Raw genomic sequence first — 19,473 nt, forward strand, 5'->3', positions numbered from 1 at the left:
TAAATTAGAAAACAGAAGTATACGCGCATACCCAGCAGCTCAAAGAAGAAAACTTGAGCAGCAATCCGCCGCATAATAAGTTCATGGATAATAGAATCTGACAGTCAGATTAGCTATGATACTGACGTATAACATACCATATTTAAAATGTTTTAAGATTGTGAGAGTCTGGGGGGGGGCAGTCAGGGGGGCAGGAGTAGCCACCAGATGGGCGCTCTAGCATCGTCACTGCTCAAGCGTTGCTGTCTCCAGAAGCAAAAGATGAGATATAGTTACATCACAAAATTTTAACACCATAATCTTCGAAAATTTAAATGGGCCCTTCTTTTGCTCTAGGCCCCCAGTGTTGCGGGCCCTGCGTTCGAGTTACTTATGCCACTGGTTGGTTGTTATTTACAGAAAAAAAATATTAAATTCTTGCTTTCGTGTTGTTGAGTTAATAGTTAGCATCAAATGCTAACAGATGGCGCTGAAGTATCTGTTCATGCGAGAACGTGTTATGTGAACGGCCTTGGCTTTCGTTTAAAAAAAATGTGACCACAATGAAAAAAGAATATATCATGCTGATAATGTAACATTTGATAATTCTATCTTCCGAACTAGCCGAAATCTAAAACGTGACATATTCTCATCTAACAGAATGCTGATCGTTTAGAAAGGTTAGTAACATCTTTTTTAGTTTTCTAGTGATAACAGCTGACAACTTCCGTAGTTACTAACTTTGTTTAATTTTTTTCAAACTCATTTAATATTCAGTGTGCTTTAAACCATGTGAAACATTTTTCCCTTTTCCTTTACTGTTTCATTATCTTTTTCTTTAAAGCCATTTAATTAGCATACGTTACGCGTAACATTTTGTTTCCAGTGAAAATTAAAATACCGTAAGACGGGGTTACTTTGCACAAGATTTAAGCAATTTTAAAGAAAATCGCATGTAACTTACAAATGTAATGATTTAGAAAACTGTATTTTAAACATATAATAGCTAGATATATAAGGAAAACATTAATGTAAGTTCATTAGTAAACATTCAGTATGACCATAGTTATTGAAATATTAAGTTCGGTGCAAAGTAACCCCATAGTTGGGGTTACTTTACACAATATACAAAAAAGTATGTTCAACATACGAACATAACGTTTCTGTGAAATGTTTTCTTTCCAGTATTTATACATTTTACTTTCTACACAAAACTGCATGCAGTCTACAAATATTGATATTAGAATGATGGTACCAGTATCAGAACTTAGTTTGAATTATCAATATTTGTAAAGAAAATTATTTATTTTGTGGTGCCGGCACAGGAACCACATTTTAATAGTTTAGCGTATGTCCCACAAAAATGCCAACTCAGGAACAGAAAAAAAATCCCCGTGAACTGATTTGCCTTGGTTATTCCTTATGTCCAAGAATATTATCTCAACCATAATCACTGGAAGATTTACGAGGTTTGGGACTTTCAGGCTGAAGCTCGCCCAAGTTGCATGATTGCTTTTTCTTTTTTAAAAAATCTAATGTTAGTCATTCCTATGCGTAAGCTACAAGCCCCTCCAAAAGTCGAGTGATTTATATATATATATAAAACGAAGCCTTTGTGAGTGATGCCCCTCTCAAACTACTTTTCTGGATCCGCCACTGCTCGTAATTTATTTTCCAACAAAAAATTCCTTTCAGCATCTACCTAAATAGGAAATTTACCTAAATTTAGAATGCCTAGGAATCGAACCAGGAACCTCACGCACCAGAGGTAATAATTTCATACCTAAGGGGTATTTTAGACCGGTGCAAAGTAACCCCGTGTAGAGCCTGAAACTTTTCTCCCAGATTTACCTTTTTTATGACTTTAAAACGTTTCACATTTCAATTTCAACTATTATACACAGTAGTATTCTACGAAACTGACTTAACTTTGACGGAAATTCTTGTACGTGATATCTTTCAAATTTTGGCGGCCTTTACAGTGAGTGGTTTCCATACCTCTACAACAACGAACCCTCCCGGTACTTAGAGCCAAAATACAGTTAGATGTTCTATCTTACGGTGGCAGTTGAAACTTCTTCTTTACTGTTCATGGCTTTACCGACAGAGGACTCTGAAACACTTTTCATATTTTGTGCAAAGTAACCCAGTCTTACGGTATCAAGGATGTTAATTCAATTACTGTCTTTGTTTACTGTGTCTATATTTACACCGTTCCAGTGACAATGTCGGCTTTACTTTAGGGAGGAACTGATGGAGAGGCAGAATATTTTGGGGGGGCAGCTATTTTTTGTGCACCGTAAAGGATTTGGTATTTGGGAACAGTCGGGAATCAGTGTTGACCACCGGAGACGTCCGCCCCCTTTGCACTCCTCTGACGTCACTGCACCTTTGGTTTATCCTTATTAGTGGCAGTTCTTGCATATAGCATCATCGGTTGGGAAAAAAATTAACTGTTATAGTTTCTAACTGAGAGAAGAACATTTATCTAAAGCCCTAATTATGTATAATTAATACATTAAGTAAGTTCCTTTCCCTTCGTTTCAAGTGATAAATTCAATTTTTACACATGTAACATCCCTCAAATGCCGCCACTGATACTTATACAGTAAAACGCGTCTAATTCCAACACCTTCGACACCGTACAAAATTGTTTACAGCCAACAACCGTCCACTTTATAGAATAATAATAGGCTAATACCGGTAATTTCATTTACATGGTTTCACATATACCGGGTGCATCAAAAGTCTTGGGTCATAACCGAGCTCCGTTATGAGTGAAGTTACGAAAAGTGGAAAAAGAGGAAAATTGTGTAATATAAATAAAATAAAACAAAATAAAATAAAATAGATCAATTTGTTCCAAAGTTACTAAAAAAAATAGTGAGATATGGAGTAATCACTTTAGTTGTTGTCTGTACCGGTACGCCCAAACCGGTGCGAACCGGCTGAATAGCACCACTGGATACAAGGAGGGAAGGAGTCAGCCACTGACGGGTATGCAACCTCTCATAGAATTGTTTTGTTAATATAGAAAAACAATATAAAAATGAAATAATATATTTCAGTTTAATGTCCCGTTATCCCCTTTAGGTTCAGGGAAACGATGATGAAGGCAAGTGAATGACGATGGAAGTGTTGGTGGAATGATAATGTGGGAGGAAACTGGAGTACCCCGAGAAAACCCACGGACACGATGTTGTCCACCACAAACTTACGTGGCTAGGGATCGAACCAGGGACCCCATGCACCAGAGGTAAACGCTCTACCACTAAGCCACCGTGCCCCCAATAAACAACAATAGAAGAGATGGAAAAGTGGAACAAGTTCTGTGGAAAGCATTATGATCATGCATGTTTTTGGAGAACTCTCTGTTTATCTATATTAAAAGGAAAACTGTTTATGCAGAGACGTAACTACTAGGGCGCGAAACCCCGCAATGCCGTGGGGGCCTGACACTTCCAAGTTGGCCCATCACCCTGAAATCTGAATAAGTGTTCAGAATTGTGTTTGATCTAACAGCACTTTTAATTGTGAAATGTAAGTTATTGGCGTCTAGCTTTTCAGAACTTATTACCGCGTATTTATTGTTTTTGACGCTCCCTGTCTGTCAGTTCTGCGGAGAGTTCGTTCTCAAAATTGAAGTTAACAAAACACTATGTGAGAAGCATAAAAGGCCAAAATAGATTAAGTATTCTAGCACTGCTCTCAATTAATGCGGACGAAGCTGAAAAAAACGTATGTACGGGAGTTAGTAAAGAATTTTGCTGACATGAAAGCAAGAAGGAAAGCATTCAACTAATTCCTGCTACTCTTCATTAACACTGATGTCACTGACTGCAAAGAGGTAAGTCCATCTTCCATTCTTTAGCTTATTGAATAAATTATAACAAAATGATTCCATTGATGAATATTTCGGCCTAGTAGTTGCATGCATTTAACTCATTACTTCTGTATTCACAGATACAGGGACGTATGGTTATTTATTATGTTATCTTTCATTCCAGAAAAAAATGTTGTTAAGGCGGGGGACCTAGATATTCTCTTACGGGGAGTCCATAAAATGTAGTTACGCCACTGTGTCTATGTAAGAATTTTAAATAAAAGCAACCGCCATTTTGACAATTTATTACGGCAAAACGCCAGCTTTATTTATGTCCAAGTTTTCAGGATATGTATTTTAAGAAGTCTTCTTTCATAGCAAATTATAAAAAATTATCTATTTTGGTTATTTTATTACGAAAATAATCAGAACTATGCCATTAATTTGAATTTTGGCCTGAGACAGCAGCAAGAACATTTTGTGGACATAAGAAATTTGTTCCCATCTTCCAACCTGTACGTATGATAACTTCCTTGCTATGTTATTGATGTAGTACAAAATTTTAAGAAAGTTCGGCACTTCTTTTATTTTTGTTGCGTTTGTTTGTACACTAGCCCATGAAACCTTTATTAGTAGTACATTTTGAATTTCAGCTGTTTATGCGTATCAATTGACAACATGATTGGTCATTTGAGATTCAAAATGATATCCAATGAGAAAATCATAGTATTAGCTTAACTACCAAACTTCCATTTTCACATGAGCTCCTTCCTGGCTAAGCGGTTAGCGTATGCGCCTTTAGCGTGTGAGAGCCGGCTTTAATTCCCGGTGGGAGCTCAAGTGATTCGGATTCCACGTTAATCAGTAAGTCCCGTCTCATATAGCCTCGCTGCTGAAAGGGACGTTAAACTCGAAATCCAAATCCAATCCATTTTTACATGTCAGGCCTATATCTATGGTAATATTCAGTTGTGCTGTTAGGCTAGAAAGACCTCCGTCATGACTCCGTTCGTGCATTGCTAGCCGTTGATAAAATTGTAAATTAGATTGATTTCTCATACTAATATTATATCTACTTATGTGATATATATCTCAGATGGAACTGCGCTCCATAAAAAAAAAAAAAAAAAAGTAGTACAAATTATATGAACTAGAAAGAATGTTCATTGTAAATGAACTTTTACTGCCAGTGGTTATGGCAAAGATCCATGTTGTGCTTTAGGGGACCTAGTTAAGAACTGTGCAATTAAAGGCTACTATCAAATTCCTACTGACCCCATTAAGGATTGTGCTTTATTTATAAGTATTGCTAGCAAAACGCAGTCTCATATTCAGTTGTGTACCTTGCTGCTCTGATCTCTCAAATGATGTACGAACAAAAAAAAAAAAAAAAAAAAGAAAGAAAGAAAGAAAGAAAAAGAAATTGTAGAATGAAATAATTTTAGATCCATGCTTGAAAATCAGTCTTACTACGTGTGAACAGCAATCGACCAAAGCTTGCAATAAGCAGACTGTGAGACATGACTTGTATATCATCGCTATCATGTGTATTGATGGGAAGATTGAAGGAGCTGAACTGCACGCAAATGTTTCGGTCTTGGCATTTGGTGATCTTATTCCATTTGACTTGAAGTGATGGGCTGTGCAAGCTCTAGTTCTTTATTATAAAACCAGAACTGTCTTGTTAGTTCTATGTATCCGCACGGACCTTGCAATGGATTTAGGTGGCCAGATAAAGTAGATATCAGTAATGTTGCTTTGCACAATGTTCTTTATCAAATAGCTGTATTAGCACCACTCTTTTATCCTGAGACAGTTCGTAACAATATAAAATCAGATGTCGAACTGGTTACATTGCTGTATACACAGAAAACAGGCAATAATAAGGTGTTTGGAAACTGTTCTTTCGCTATTAAAACGTAAGCTTTAATGTAAATTTCTTCTGACTAACTTTGTAAATGAAAACTAAAATATGTTAGTCATGTAGCGAACTTAAAGCTTGAATTAAACGCACTCTCAATTTCCTTTAATATAGAAACTTTCAGCACGTTTGACTACACAAATTTTTTACACCTGCTCAGTGTTCATGCTACCACAGGTCAAACGAAATTTAATATTATGCCATATTACCAAAGAGCTATAGTACTAAATAATCAAAATATTACCAATTTTTATAATTTGCTTTGAAAGAAGATCTCTCGAAATGCATATTCTGAAAAGATAAACATAGATAAAACTGGGGTTTTGCCGTGAAAAGAAATTTAAAAATGACGGTTGCTTTTATTTCAAAACGTTAGATAGACACTTTTCTTTTTAACGTAGATGTTCAAAGAGTTTACTAAAATAAATAATGCCTTTCCACTAGAACTTCTTCCACTTTTTCTCTGCTATTGTTGTTTATATTAATGAAAAAAAAATCTATTCGATGTTACATACCTGTCAAGGGTGACTATCTCCCTTTCTGGTGCCTACTTTTCCAAAATAATACTGAATTACTTATATATAACTTAGATGACTTATATATGTTAAGCCGACCAAAATTAGTGATGGTCACCTGGTACCATTTTCTACAATGTGTATGATTTGAAATAGAAAAAAAAAAATGAGCAGAACAGGTTCTAGCTCTGACTTTATTTGTCTGTTGCAACTGAAAGTCATAGATCCACTACGTTTAGTTTCAGTGTAGAACTCACAAAGTTTGGAAGTCTACTGTAGTTTCGAAATGTGAAACGAAATTCTCTTTGCTTTACGGCTTCCTCAGGTTTATACATCACTCTGCCTTGATTGATTGATTGATTGATTAAGTAAAGTTTAACACCGTTTTCAGTGCGAAACAATAGAAATCTGAACCACTTTTTCATAGTAGGTTTTACCAAATTACAGGAAACTTTTTTTTTTGTCCGAATAAAGTAAGCACACGGAGGAATCAACCGAAAACCACACGCATAACGTGATATAGGGCTGAACACTTTCTAATGTTAATACTAGTGGTGAGCACAGAAACCGGTTTTTCGGTTTTCAAATTTTAGAAAAACCGAAACCGGTTTTTGAAAATTTTCGTTTTTTAAATATCTTCTATTTTTGACAAGAATAGTATTTCGTTGTTCTCCGAAAACCGATTCCGTTTCCACAGAAATAGTTATATGCGTTTTCCAAACGTTTTCACCGAAACTAGTTTCGGTGAAAACCGAACCGGTTTTTGGAGAAAACCGAAACCGGTTTCGGTAAAAAAAAACCGAACCGGTTTTAGAGAAAAACGAAGTGTCGGTTTTCGGGTTTCGGTTTTTCTAGAAACCGGTTTCCGGTTTTTATTTAAAAAACTATTTTGCCCATCCCTAGTTAATACAAAAACATATGAGGTGTATTCAAAAAGTATCGAGCCTTTCGTTGACAAAAACACATTTATTGATTTGGAAACCCGAAACACTAATCCTCTTCAAAGTAGTCCCCTTGGTAATGCACACATTTCTTCCTGTGCTCCCGTCATTGTTAGAAACACTTCTGAAACGCAATTTTCGGAATGGTGAGTAACCGTGGCGTCACATTCCGCATGATGTCTCCTCTTGAGTGAAATCGGATCCATTTAGTGGTATTTTCATCTTGGGGAAAAAACCAAAAGTCACACAGAGCCATATCAGGTGAGTAAGGAGCCTGACGACACAGGAATGTTATGTTTGGCGGTGAAAACATGAGTCAAATTTTATGGACATTCTCCTCATGATCAAATTCTCGTTTAAAGTTGAATGTACCGATCCGATTGAATGGTTTCTTTCCGCTTGGGTAAATTTGATGCAATATAGCTGCTTAAATTTTTCTGTCATTTTACAAAAAACTGAAATCTGACGACTGCTCACTATACGTCTTCAGCCGTTCGCCGACTGCCAGCTAGTGACACTTTCTGCGGGTGGGAAAAAATAAACAACTGTGCATCAATGTCCTCTCTGCAATCACAATGAAGAATATCTCCCGCGCTTCATTGGTTTACGCGCGAAAAGTAGGGTTCGATACTTTTTGAACACACCTCGTAATTATCAATTCAACTTCTTTGTTCGATACATGACATTTTTAATCTTTTTTTAAAATTATTTCTTTGTTTCTTCTATTTACAGTGCACCAAAGAATACTTCCAGTAAAATGGCGAAGCATGTGAAATGGACAAACACCATCGTAGCTTTGTTTGTCTCCTTGCTTTCCTTCCCAATCTGCTTTGTTTTCAATTCGTTTGGTGATAGTCTTTCAGTTTTTGTGGCTTTTGGAATTGCCGTGGCCATATTATTGACCATTGTGACACTATTCTCTTTGGTATCTAAAAATGTTAAGGACAAAACTTATTACGGTGAGTCTTTTAAAAAGATCATACTAAAATTAATAATTATAAGATGCTTTGAACTGCGTTTATTAACAATGAGAAAATCCTGTATGTTATAGTTCCCAAAATCATGTTTTAAAATATACTAAACTACCGAGTGTTCCAAAAACGAAGAGCAACTTTCAAGATTCCCCCCCTCCATACAAACAGTATAAAATAGAAGCACGTTCCACAATCACCGGATACACAAAGTCTAACTTTTGATCTATGGTTTGTTAGATTCAATACCTCAATTTGAGCATTTCTTGTAGCGCAGCAAACGCAAAACGGTAGTTCATTTCTTAGCTATGAGCCCTGGTTACTCAATTCACGACTTCCACAGTTCGATTTTGCAAATCTTGAAGATTGGTAGGCACAAGTGAAACATGCACTCTTTCTTTAATGTGTGTCCATAGATAAAAATCGCAGGATTTAGATCTGGAGACCTAGAAGATCTAGGTGATAAACATCATCTTATTGTCCACTTCTTCCAATCCGTCACCCTGCTGTCCGAGTACTATCCTTTTTGGTGTAAATATGGTGTTAAGAGAAAGGATGGTATCTTAAAACGTTAAATCATTACCAAAAAAAAAAAAAAAAAAAACCGAAAACCATTTTAGCTATCTTATCGGTTCTGCTCTATGTAGATCAACATTGAAACCGGAAATTGTAGTGCATTTCTATTGTTACCGTTTCTAGTTTCCAGTACAGACTTACGGGTGGAGATGCAATGTTATTCTTGGTGTGTTTAATCGATGCAAAAAAAAAAAAAAAATCTCGCTACCTATTACCATTTTTGTTACATAGTAATCAACATAAAAACCGCAAATTGTCGATTTCTACCACTTCCTGTTTAATATTGGCTCTATCAACGTTCAGTTATTGAGATTTTTGACCGACGGACAGGGTAAATAAATAAAAGAGTGTTGATAAAGAAGATTGCTTAAAAAGTCAAGTTTCGCCACAAACAAGCCAAGGGAAGAAAACTTGTAATATTTAGGCCTACTGTACTTGAACACAGCTTCTAGAGATGAAATGTGTTCTAATTATCTTAATGTATACTTGTACTGATAAAATGTTAATTTTTACCGGTGTGACTTGCCTCAAAAACCGCCACTTCTTTGAACTTTCTTTAGGTCTTTCCTTGTGTTTGCTATAATAGAAATTTACAATTTGGAGTTGGCCATTTGACATCAAAGAAAGCTTGGAGGTAGTTCAATTCCTTTGAAAATCTTCTTTATACTAGATTTTAACCGTCACATGCCTCTTTGTTAACAGTGACAATTTACATCTAATTTATGTTCTCCTTTTAGGATTTGCTCTGTTTTCATTCACGTCGGTAATTGATTTAATAATTGGTTTGGAAGAAGATGGTAAAATTTCGGGATTCATGTCGTGGTATATGGCAAATGGGGAACCTTATCTTCACTCTCCATGGGGAATATTGGCTGCATACATAGATGGCTGTATTTTCTTCTTCATGCATGTGGCAATGACCTTCTACACCAGCAACGGGTAAGGTAGATAGCATGCTAAACTTATTTTAGTGTAAGACCCTGGATACAATGAAACATGTTTATGTGTAATCCTTAGGAGAATACAAACAGTTACAGATATAATCTATTATTAAATAGTGTACTTTTTATTAGGAATGTCCAAAGCTTTACGGAACCCGGAATTTAGAGAGTCCTGGAATTTTTCCGAAATCAAAGACTTCTAAATTCCGGATTTTCTCCGAATTCCGGATTTTTTCTGAGATCAGAATTTTTCCGAATTCCGGATTTTTCCGAAACTCGGAATTTTTCCGAAATCGGATTCTTCCGAATTCCGGAATTTTCCGATTTTACTTTCGGATTCTGGAAAGTAAAAATTCCGGAATTGGTCATCCCTACTTTTTATATACAGGGTGTTACAGGAATAAACAGACGAACTTTAAATATGTGTTGAGGACCTCAATACAAAGAAAAAAAGGTTTATGTGCGACTTTGGTCGGAAATGTCTAATTACGGAGATCATGCGGAATTAAGATAATTGATGGAATTGCTCGTAGGGTGGCTACACGGAATGAAGTAAACGACAAACTTCCATTCTAAACATCAATACAAGCGAAAACGATTACCTTCGACTTTTGGTCTGGAATGCCTAATTACTTAAGACGAAGACGCCTAATTTTACGTAACCAGTGGAATTGGTCATATGGTTTCCCTAAAATTGGCCCTATCTCTGTAATTAAGCATTCCCGACCAAAGTAGCAGATACATTTTTCTTGTATTGAGGACCTGAACAAGTATGCATTGTTTACCGGTTGATTCCTGGAACATGCTGCATATAGTACATAAATAAGTAAACAATATAACTTACAAGAATAAAAATTATCAATAATCACAATTTGGCGCCACAACAATCCATTTCCTCAAAAACTACGCATGAGAATTTGTCCTCAAGCATCTCATTTTCTTCAGGTGGATGCAATCTATCAGTTGATATATGCTAAGTCTTTGGATTTTGTCCTGTTAAGCACTACTAATATTGTACAATTAAGCAAACTAACTCACTAATTTCATTACTTAAAATAAAATGACTCAGATGTTCTCTCGCAAAATTAAAAGCTTGCTATACCACAGACAATGCTGATGTATAATGATTATTTGGATAATGGAATGCAAATTTCCGATATTTGATGTTGGTGATTCATCAAGTACTTGCTGAGAATGCTGGTGATTTATCAAGTAGTTCTTGAGAATGCTGATAATTCTTCAAATACTTCTTGAGAAAGCTGGTGATTCAAGTAGTTCTAAGAATGCTGGTGATTCATCAAGTAGTTGTTAAGAATGCTGATGATTCATCAAGTAGTTCTTGAGAATGCTGGTGATTCATCAAGAAGTTCTTGAGAAAGTTGGTGATTCAAGCAGTTCTTGACAAAGCTGGTGATTCAAGTAGTTCATGAGAATGCTGTAATTCATCAAGTAGTTCTTGAGAGAGCTGGTAATTCAAGTAGTTCTTGAGAATGCTGGTAATTCTTCAAGCAGTTCTTGAGTATGCTGCTGATTCATCAACAGTAGTTCTTGAGAATTCTTAATACCCGGACGGACGAAGACTTTCTTGTCTCCAGGTTGGATGCACGGCTAAACAGAATGCACATACAGTATAAAGGAGTCTTTGTAAGTCAATCTTCTTTAAAATAAAGTTAAAGAATACTTTAACTTCAACGTATTTAAAATGTATACTGGTCTTCCAACACAATTTGTCATCATTTGTTCAACAGTACTTTCAACTGCAAGTTTACTCCTTCATAGAGGCTATGTTACTAATTGAGGCGATTTGCAGGGAATAATAGTTTCCTGGGATAGGGTATTTCCAGTGATTGCACATAAGCAACATATATATATATATATATATATATATATATATATATATATATATATATATATATATATATATATATATATATATATATATATATATATCAACTCGTCTTGACGAATGAAAGCGGTCAGTACCGGAATTGGTCACTTCCAGTACATGATACCTGGTACAATTTCCTGAGGTGCCGTGTTTCCCTCCCACGATCGCTTTTTTCGTCACCACTACTTGATTGATATATATAAGCTATATGTTACATGTGTACAATTACTGGAAACCCCCGGAAACTGTATTAGGTACCATGTACCGGAAGAACCTGGCCGGAACTGACCAATTCCAGCACCAATAGTTTTCTTTCCTCAAGACGAATTGATTGATATATATGTTGCATGTGTGCAATCATTGAAAACCCCACCCCTGGATACTATATTATCCCAGATTTGCAAATACTTAAAAAAGCGGTAAATTGCAACATAGGCTCAATATTGGGTAGAATACCGTTTATTAATGTTGAGACTACAGTCTGTGCTATTGTGTAGTACTACGCTATCGTGTAATTTAACAACAGTTCATGACCGGACGTTGCCGGCCTGTATAGACATTGTCCACTGCGAGCTCTACACCTTCAGAATATTTCCGTATTCCTTCGGAATACAAGCTCACTAAGATAGCCAATTTGTCACAGTACTTTGAGTAATCAACGAACAAATCTTCTACTGTGATTCACATTAAATGTGTCTGTGTAAGATTAATATATTTCTTTTCTCTTCCACAGATGGAGTTATCGTTGGCTGGGCTTGTATTGGAGTGGAAGCATTTTAAATAGTATGGTGGTATTACTTATAGGAGGATGCTTAAGCAAATCTGGTCTCCAATGGTGTACTTTGCTTAATACTCCATATGTGCTGTTCCCTATGTATGTTGCTATTAAATGCTGTACGGAACAACGTTCTCAGGACCCTGGAAAGAAAGCAGACAAAAGAAACGGAGCATTTACGAGTATTTCGGATTTAGCTCTTATTATTCTGTTGCTTGTCACTTCAGCAATAGCTCTCTTACGTGGATTGGTAAGTTATTAAGGATCTTATAATTTCACTATTTTCCATTACAATTATTTCACTTCATTTTTTTCCTTTATTTTTATTGGTTGTTTCGTTAAAAATTAAGGTTAATTTATACATAATGTGCCTTGCCCTAGACGTGCTGTGGTCCACAAAGTTTCCTTTCAGACTGTGACCTTGTTTAATTCACATATGACGTGCCATACCCCGACAGGCCGCCTTGATGAGAAACCAGCCCGGTCGTCGGCCGCGATCCTTCGGCTTACTTCGTAGCACACGAAGGGACACGAAGTTGACCAGAACGAAGGGAAATGGAGCAGAAAACAGTAGTGGCACGGCACGGCACGAGCATGAGAATTAACAAAGACTAATTCTTTTGTATCATTTCTTTGAAAGCAATTTAAATATCCGTCGCTTTATTAAAATGGATTTTTATTATCCAGAGTGGGCCAAAATAACTAGTCTGTAATATTACCCACAAGACAAGGATTAAGGATACTTCGTGCAGGAAGGGTGTCTGAAAATCGGGACGTGTATCTGTTTCTATTGGCTCAGTGGTAGAGCGTTCACCTCTGGTGCTTGGGGTCCCGGGTTCGATTCCAGCTCCCTGCCAAGTGAACCTTGTGGTGGACAAACACCTGTGCATGGGTTTCCTTAGGATTCTCCCATTTTCTTCATTCCACCGTTTCATTCATTTCTCATCATCACCGTCTCCTTTAGCCTAGCCGGCATAAGTGTGGGACGTAAAACTCCAAAAATTCATTTCATTTTTCAAATCATACAATATTTAATACATTCAATATTCAATACTCAGTGCTACAATATTTAATACACTTACTGTAAGTAATCATATTTCCATCAATAATAATGATTTTACGTGAAGTGCATCAAAGTGCGCATTCGCAACTTTGCTTGGGGCGTCCCGCCCCCCCAAAAAAAATCCTGCGGACGTTTCTGGCAGGGATTCCACTTTAATCAGTGAGTTCCATCTCACATATCCCTGGTTGAGAAAAGGAATATTAAACAATTATCAATCAATATTAAGCTAAATATAAATTAATTAACACACTAACCTAAGCATTATTTACGTAACATAGAATGAAAAATCAGTAATCGAAACTTAAAAACTAATAATGAGTTTTCCACTTGGGAAGAAAAGGTAGTATTTCAGTACCAGTGTTACATGCACTCCACGTAGAGATGTTCGCTTTTGTATCACATGATATTTCCTCAATTATTATTAAAACCGGAAATGGTTGTAGATGTTTGTTATTTCTGGTTTTAGTGCAAGGATTAGAGTGGAAATAGAATACAGTCCTGAAACACTTAATTGACTGTTTAAAAAAAAAAAGCTTTCTCACTATCTATTGCCGTTTTCATTCTATGGCAGTCGATGTTCAAACCGAAAATGGTTCATTTTTATCACTTTTGGTTTGAATAGAGGGTTAAGAAAAAAGCTAAATCCATTCCTAAAAGCCACTTCTCGCTCTTATTGTTTTTGCTGTATGTGGATCAATATTGAAACCTGAAGTTATAGTGTATTATCATTTCTACCTTAGATGAGAATTACAAATGGAGATGAAATCATTCTTGGAACACTTAACCCTTTGGAGTTCTAGTGCCCATTTTTAGGTACTAAAGTAGTGTCTTCATTATTCGATTAAAAAAAGAATCAATAAAGCTTTTTACTTCGTTTTTTTTTTTTCAAGTCTAGAGGCATTGTAGAATACGTTACTGTAGTTTCACGACTTTCTGCGCCGAGACATACTAGGAGGTGATGACGCCATAACTTTAAAAAAAAATGTTTGTTAGATCTATTTTTATTATTTTTTGTTGGGCTTACTTTTGCACCTAGAAAATTGAAATTTTGCACAAACATTCAGTCCACCGAGCAGTATTTATCAGATTCTTCAGACTTCTGCGTTAACACAGGGGGGTCAAGAGGGGCAAAAAGGTAAGAAAAAAGATATTTTAACCAAAAAATCCATTTCTTCGCTATTTTCTCGCCTCAGATACATGATGGAGACATGTGAATGGTACGGTTTGAAAGGCAGTTCTATTCTGAAGAGAATGATTGGCGAACCATGATCCTAAGATGAATATGGATGTCTCAGGATTCTTTTATACCTGAGATCAGGGTCTTTTGCGGTAAAATGGGGCATTGTGGGAATTATTGATAAACATTTTTCACGCCCTGACTATTCAAGGTAGAAGCTTCAAATTTGGTACACACATTCAGTACACCCTTTAGTATTTTTCAGTTGATTTGCAGGTCTTTGTGTTAGCACAAGGGGGTCCAAGGAGGCTCAAAAATATTTTCAGAGAAAAATTCCGATTTCTCTGAAAATTCCCCGCCTCAGGGACATAATAGAGAAATGTGAATAGTACCATTTGAAAGATTGCTCTATTGTAAAAAAAAAAAAAAAAAAAAAAAGTATGAACCACGATCCTACGATAAATAGTGATGATACTGTAGCCGGTTGACTGAAAGTATGTTATTAACCTTTAAAAAAAGTCGAAAATTGATTGCAAATGAGCGGTCCGCCATGTTTGGTTATATTTCATGTGCTGCGCTCGGCGGTCAACGCTTGAAATCTTAATAAATACTTTTTAAAGAATACCTATTTATTTTTCACCCACCCGGTATGTCTATATCAAGTTTGGCTAAGATCGGGTTGGTTTAGCAGAGCGCATAGAAAAATTAAAGCAGGAGGTAAATACGAAAAAAAAATGTGCATTTATGAGAAATTTTGTTTTGGCAATCGTTTCTTAATTCTAAAATTTCACCATTTGATTATCGAAAAATAATAATTATTATTATCATCATTTGTTGTTATTGAAGTAGTGGTAATTATTCATATGTTATGTGTTTCCTTTGTTTTTATTCCCTTTGTAGGCCTCTCTGGGTAGTAAGCAAAGTCTTGCTGTATGGTATGGATCAAAAGTTGAAAGAATCATCCAACAGGACGACCCAGCTCCTTTCGCTAGCATACAAGGTCATATGTATCTCTATTATTATGTTCCTGTGTTCGTGCTACTCATAATGAGTCTCTTATCTACGAAACAGGAATGGACCAAGAACTTAGCTGCTTTTACAGCAGGGGCATCGTTGCAGGTAAGTGATTAAGGCTTATTAAAAATGTCTTCAGATTAGAGTTGCCAAATCTCATACTTTTACAGTAAGTTTTAGGTTTCTCTGGTACATTTTATGTTAGGATAACCAGACGTACTGATTTTCGCAGTACAGCACTGTTTATTTATTTATTTATTTATTTATTTTAAAGAACTGTCCTGCGTGTTGCGAAGACCCCTAGAAAATCGAGAAATGCTCTTCTTTTTTTAAAATGTCCTGCGAAATGTCCTGAGTTAACTTGTTCGCAATATTTTAATGCTTCATTCTTTATTCACAACATTTTGAATCACAGGCGTTCTTTTCCTAAATGATGAACCGCTGTGTTTTATAACATTTCTCAGAAGATTAGGAAAGGAGAATAATCAACAAAACATTGTTGTACAATACATTGTTTTTTACTGAGAAGAGCTTGTTGAGATATTTTTAAGGTAGGGAAGATAAGAGGAACACGTTCTCTCGTTCCGGTCTAACTTTTCCCTCATTCCTTTTCCTTAAAATAACCCCACGCTCAAAAAATCAATTTTTTTAAAAAAAAATCTTTGGCCCGACACTAAGTTTCACTGTACGTTCATAAAAATAAACCACTTTGTCGTTCATCAAAGCATTTGGAGTGTAGCCGCCCCTTTACATTGCCGGGTCACACCAATGAACATCACCAAGGCAACACGAGACGGTTCCAAATAGATTAAAAATTTTATGTTGGCCTGGATATCGATAGGTACACTGCCAAGTCCCCTGGTAGTGGTGCGTAGCAATGTGGCCGTGATTGGTAATATCCCGATGGTCTTCATGGAATACTGATGACTAGTGAGTATAGCTGGAATGGCAGTTAGCAGTTGATCAGTGTAAGGATGATGGACGAAACGAAGTACGTTTTACTATAAATGCCGCTTAGCAGTAGCGGCTCGATACCAAAATCTGAGATAGCTCTGCACAGTTTGTTTTTTGTATCCCGTTCAAAGCAATTAATTATAAAATGTACACGAACCAGCAAAATCTTTCAGCACTCTAATCGTTATAAATGACAATTATAATTGAAATTAACAAATATATATATACAACTTTACTGTATCGCAAGAAAAACACTATTGTTTTGATTATTGGTTGTCAGTGGCGTATTTAGGATTTTGTTTCGGGAGGAGCTATACGCAGCATATGAATAAGCACTTTGCGTGACGAACAAAAGCTACTGTGAACTAACAAAAGCAAAATTCCAAGTGATAATTAATTTGGATATGTCTTGCGAGGATTTTTTAACCGTATAACACAGTGATGTATGTCTGCACATAAAAATCGATGCTCTACGTTTACAAGTAAACAACACGTAGACAATGTAAACAACGTAGACTACGTAATCTATGTAGATAATGTTATGCCAATTCTAAATTTTTCAATAATATAAAAGTTGTAACATAATGATAGTCAGAACATTGTTATAATGGAAGAAATTGAGATTGGAAGTTCTTAAAAGTAAAGTGAGAGTCGTTGTTGTTTTTGTTTTTTGTTTTTTGTTGTTTTTTTTTTACGTAATTATATGAAAAGTTCTTAATACGTAGGAGTAATATGAAGATAATATAACACTGTTTATAGTTTCATGTCGACCAGATATCTGCACTCTGTAGTACGATACTGTAATTTTTCTACCATTTTCTCAGTCCGTCTATGTTGATAGTACCACCTTAGTCAATAATCATTGTCCGAAAGTATTCACCACAAATTTCAATTTCCCACCCAAAACTATCTCTCAAAACTACGATGAAAAATAAACGAATCAGCTTAAACAAAGAAAGATAATTTGAACATAAAAACGTGCATTCTTCCGAATTTCATAATAGCGGAATACTAGCATCACTTTAAGTAGTAGTTTTGCAGAAACTTTTCCAGTAACCCTGTATAATGTTCTTACAATCAAGACATTTTAGTCACCAGTGTTTAGTAGTGACATCTACTGGTGTAATTGTTTACTTTTAGGAATTAGCATGGCACACTGAGACATTTGAGAATTTAATGATCTCAACATTTCCAACGATCCTTGTACGTACATTTATAATTTCCATGCGTAAGTCTATAATTTATTTCATCGGAGTTTTTTTTTAATTATTTGAACAAGCTTTATATAAGAAATAAGTTTAAAATTAATATTATTATTACTTGCAGGCAGAAATTTGTCAAATCGGAATGTCACTTCATTGGATGACCGAAGCTCGTCACCGGATACCAACAGACGATGTCAACGTCATCTATTTTTGGATTGTTAACCTCGTTATACTTATAGTACCTCATCTAGTCTTTGGTCGGCTGCTCTGCTGTGGCAGTACAGAAAAATTGAAAGCGAAGAAGACATGATAATGTTGTTATAGATGAAACAATGTAAATAAAAGTTAAGTTTGATTTCGATACGTTTTATGTCAAAGTTCTTTCTGTTTCTTCCTCTTTTTATTTATTTATTTGTTTGTTTGAAGGCTTATTTATTTATGGTGTAACATTAGGTGTTTATTTTGAGGTGAAAAGTTTAAAATTCTGTTTTATTAAATATGTAGAGATATCATAGGCGTCGACTACATGGGTACGCCGGATCCCAAGCACCGATTGGAGATTCTTAATGGGTGCTTAGCACCCATTGAATTTTTGCACTGAAATAGTTTCTATATTACATCTTCATATACTAAATAAATACTGATAGTAATCCCAGATTTGACTTCAAGTACGAGGCGCATGTCAAAAAAGGACTGATATTTAAAAAAAAAAAAAAACAAGAAAATGATAGGAGAATAAATTTATTGTGTATTACATACCTTGAATATTTTTCGACGGAGTCGCCATAAGCCTCCAGACATTTTTGGTAGCGTGGCACAAGCTTCAGTATACCTTCTGTGTAAAAATTTGCACCCTGAGAGTGCAACCACTCCCGAACTGATATAATGAACACTTCACTGTCGTCAGAGATAGAGTGGGACAGTAGATCAAGTAAATCAAGATTTGTGAATGGGTCAATGGGTTGTGGGTCAACCGGACGTGACACACTGCGACCCACCACCCACAATGACTGCTTTGACCTACCGACTCACCATGACTGATTAGAGACCGGATGTTAGGCAAAATGCCTATTCTTTAATATTAAAGATATGATCAAAAATAACGTATTAAAGTTTATATATGGGGTTATAGTTTCTATTTAAGCCAATTTTATTTTGCCTATTTTGCCTATTTCGACCTTTATTGCCTAAATAATTGCTTTAGTGCCTAATGTAGCCTATTCTATGCATTTTCTTCAAAATAAGCCTTCATTGGGAAAATATAAAATTTATATAACATAAATAATACATACATATATACGTATATTAGGTGTTTGTAAACACAAGCACGTGGTACGTTACAATATATATACACAGGGTGAACTTCAAAGATGTGCACATACTTCCGTGGTGATTAATGATATCAAAAGTTCTCTTGTAGTTCGTCGAATTCAGTGTCGTGTGCGAGTGATAGTGATGCCAATTTGGAATCGAAAATCGAATCTTGACAATTGGAATGGAACAGATAGATGTGCACATACGTTGGAAGGTGATTCGTGACATGAAAAGAAGACAAAAAGTCCTGTTGCATGTGGAATTTCGCGTCGTGTACAAGTGACAGGGGTGCCAACTTGGAATCGAAAATCGAATCCTGACAATTGGAACGGAACAGATAGATGTGCACATACGTTGGGAGGTGATTCGTGACATGAAAAGAAGACAAAGTCATCTTGAATGTCACGAATCACCTC

The 19,473-nt window shown here is 35.9% G+C and overlaps 1 protein-coding gene across 1 annotated transcript; it reads left to right on the top strand.

The window, feature by feature from the left end:
• The first annotated feature begins 504 nt into the window (after positions 1 to 504).
• Positions 505 to 18,106, top strand: LOC145666806 (transmembrane 6 superfamily member 1-like). The gene is made up of 6 exons (XM_081734368.1): positions 505 to 659; positions 7,912 to 8,138; positions 9,464 to 9,665; positions 12,289 to 12,580; positions 15,471 to 15,689; positions 17,865 to 18,106. The coding sequence occupies exons 2-6, from the start codon at positions 7,937 to 7,939 to the stop codon at positions 18,051 to 18,053; spliced, it is 1,104 nt and encodes a 367-aa protein (XP_081590494.1). The 5' UTR covers positions 505 to 659; positions 7,912 to 7,936; the 3' UTR covers positions 18,054 to 18,106.
• Positions 18,107 to 19,473: the final 1,367 nt, after the last annotated feature.

This window comes from Thermobia domestica, chromosome 12, assembly GCF_964235325.1.
Source record: "Thermobia domestica chromosome 12, izTheDome1.hap1.1, whole genome shotgun sequence".
Classification (NCBI taxonomy): Eukaryota; Metazoa; Arthropoda; class Insecta; order Zygentoma; family Lepismatidae; genus Thermobia; species Thermobia domestica.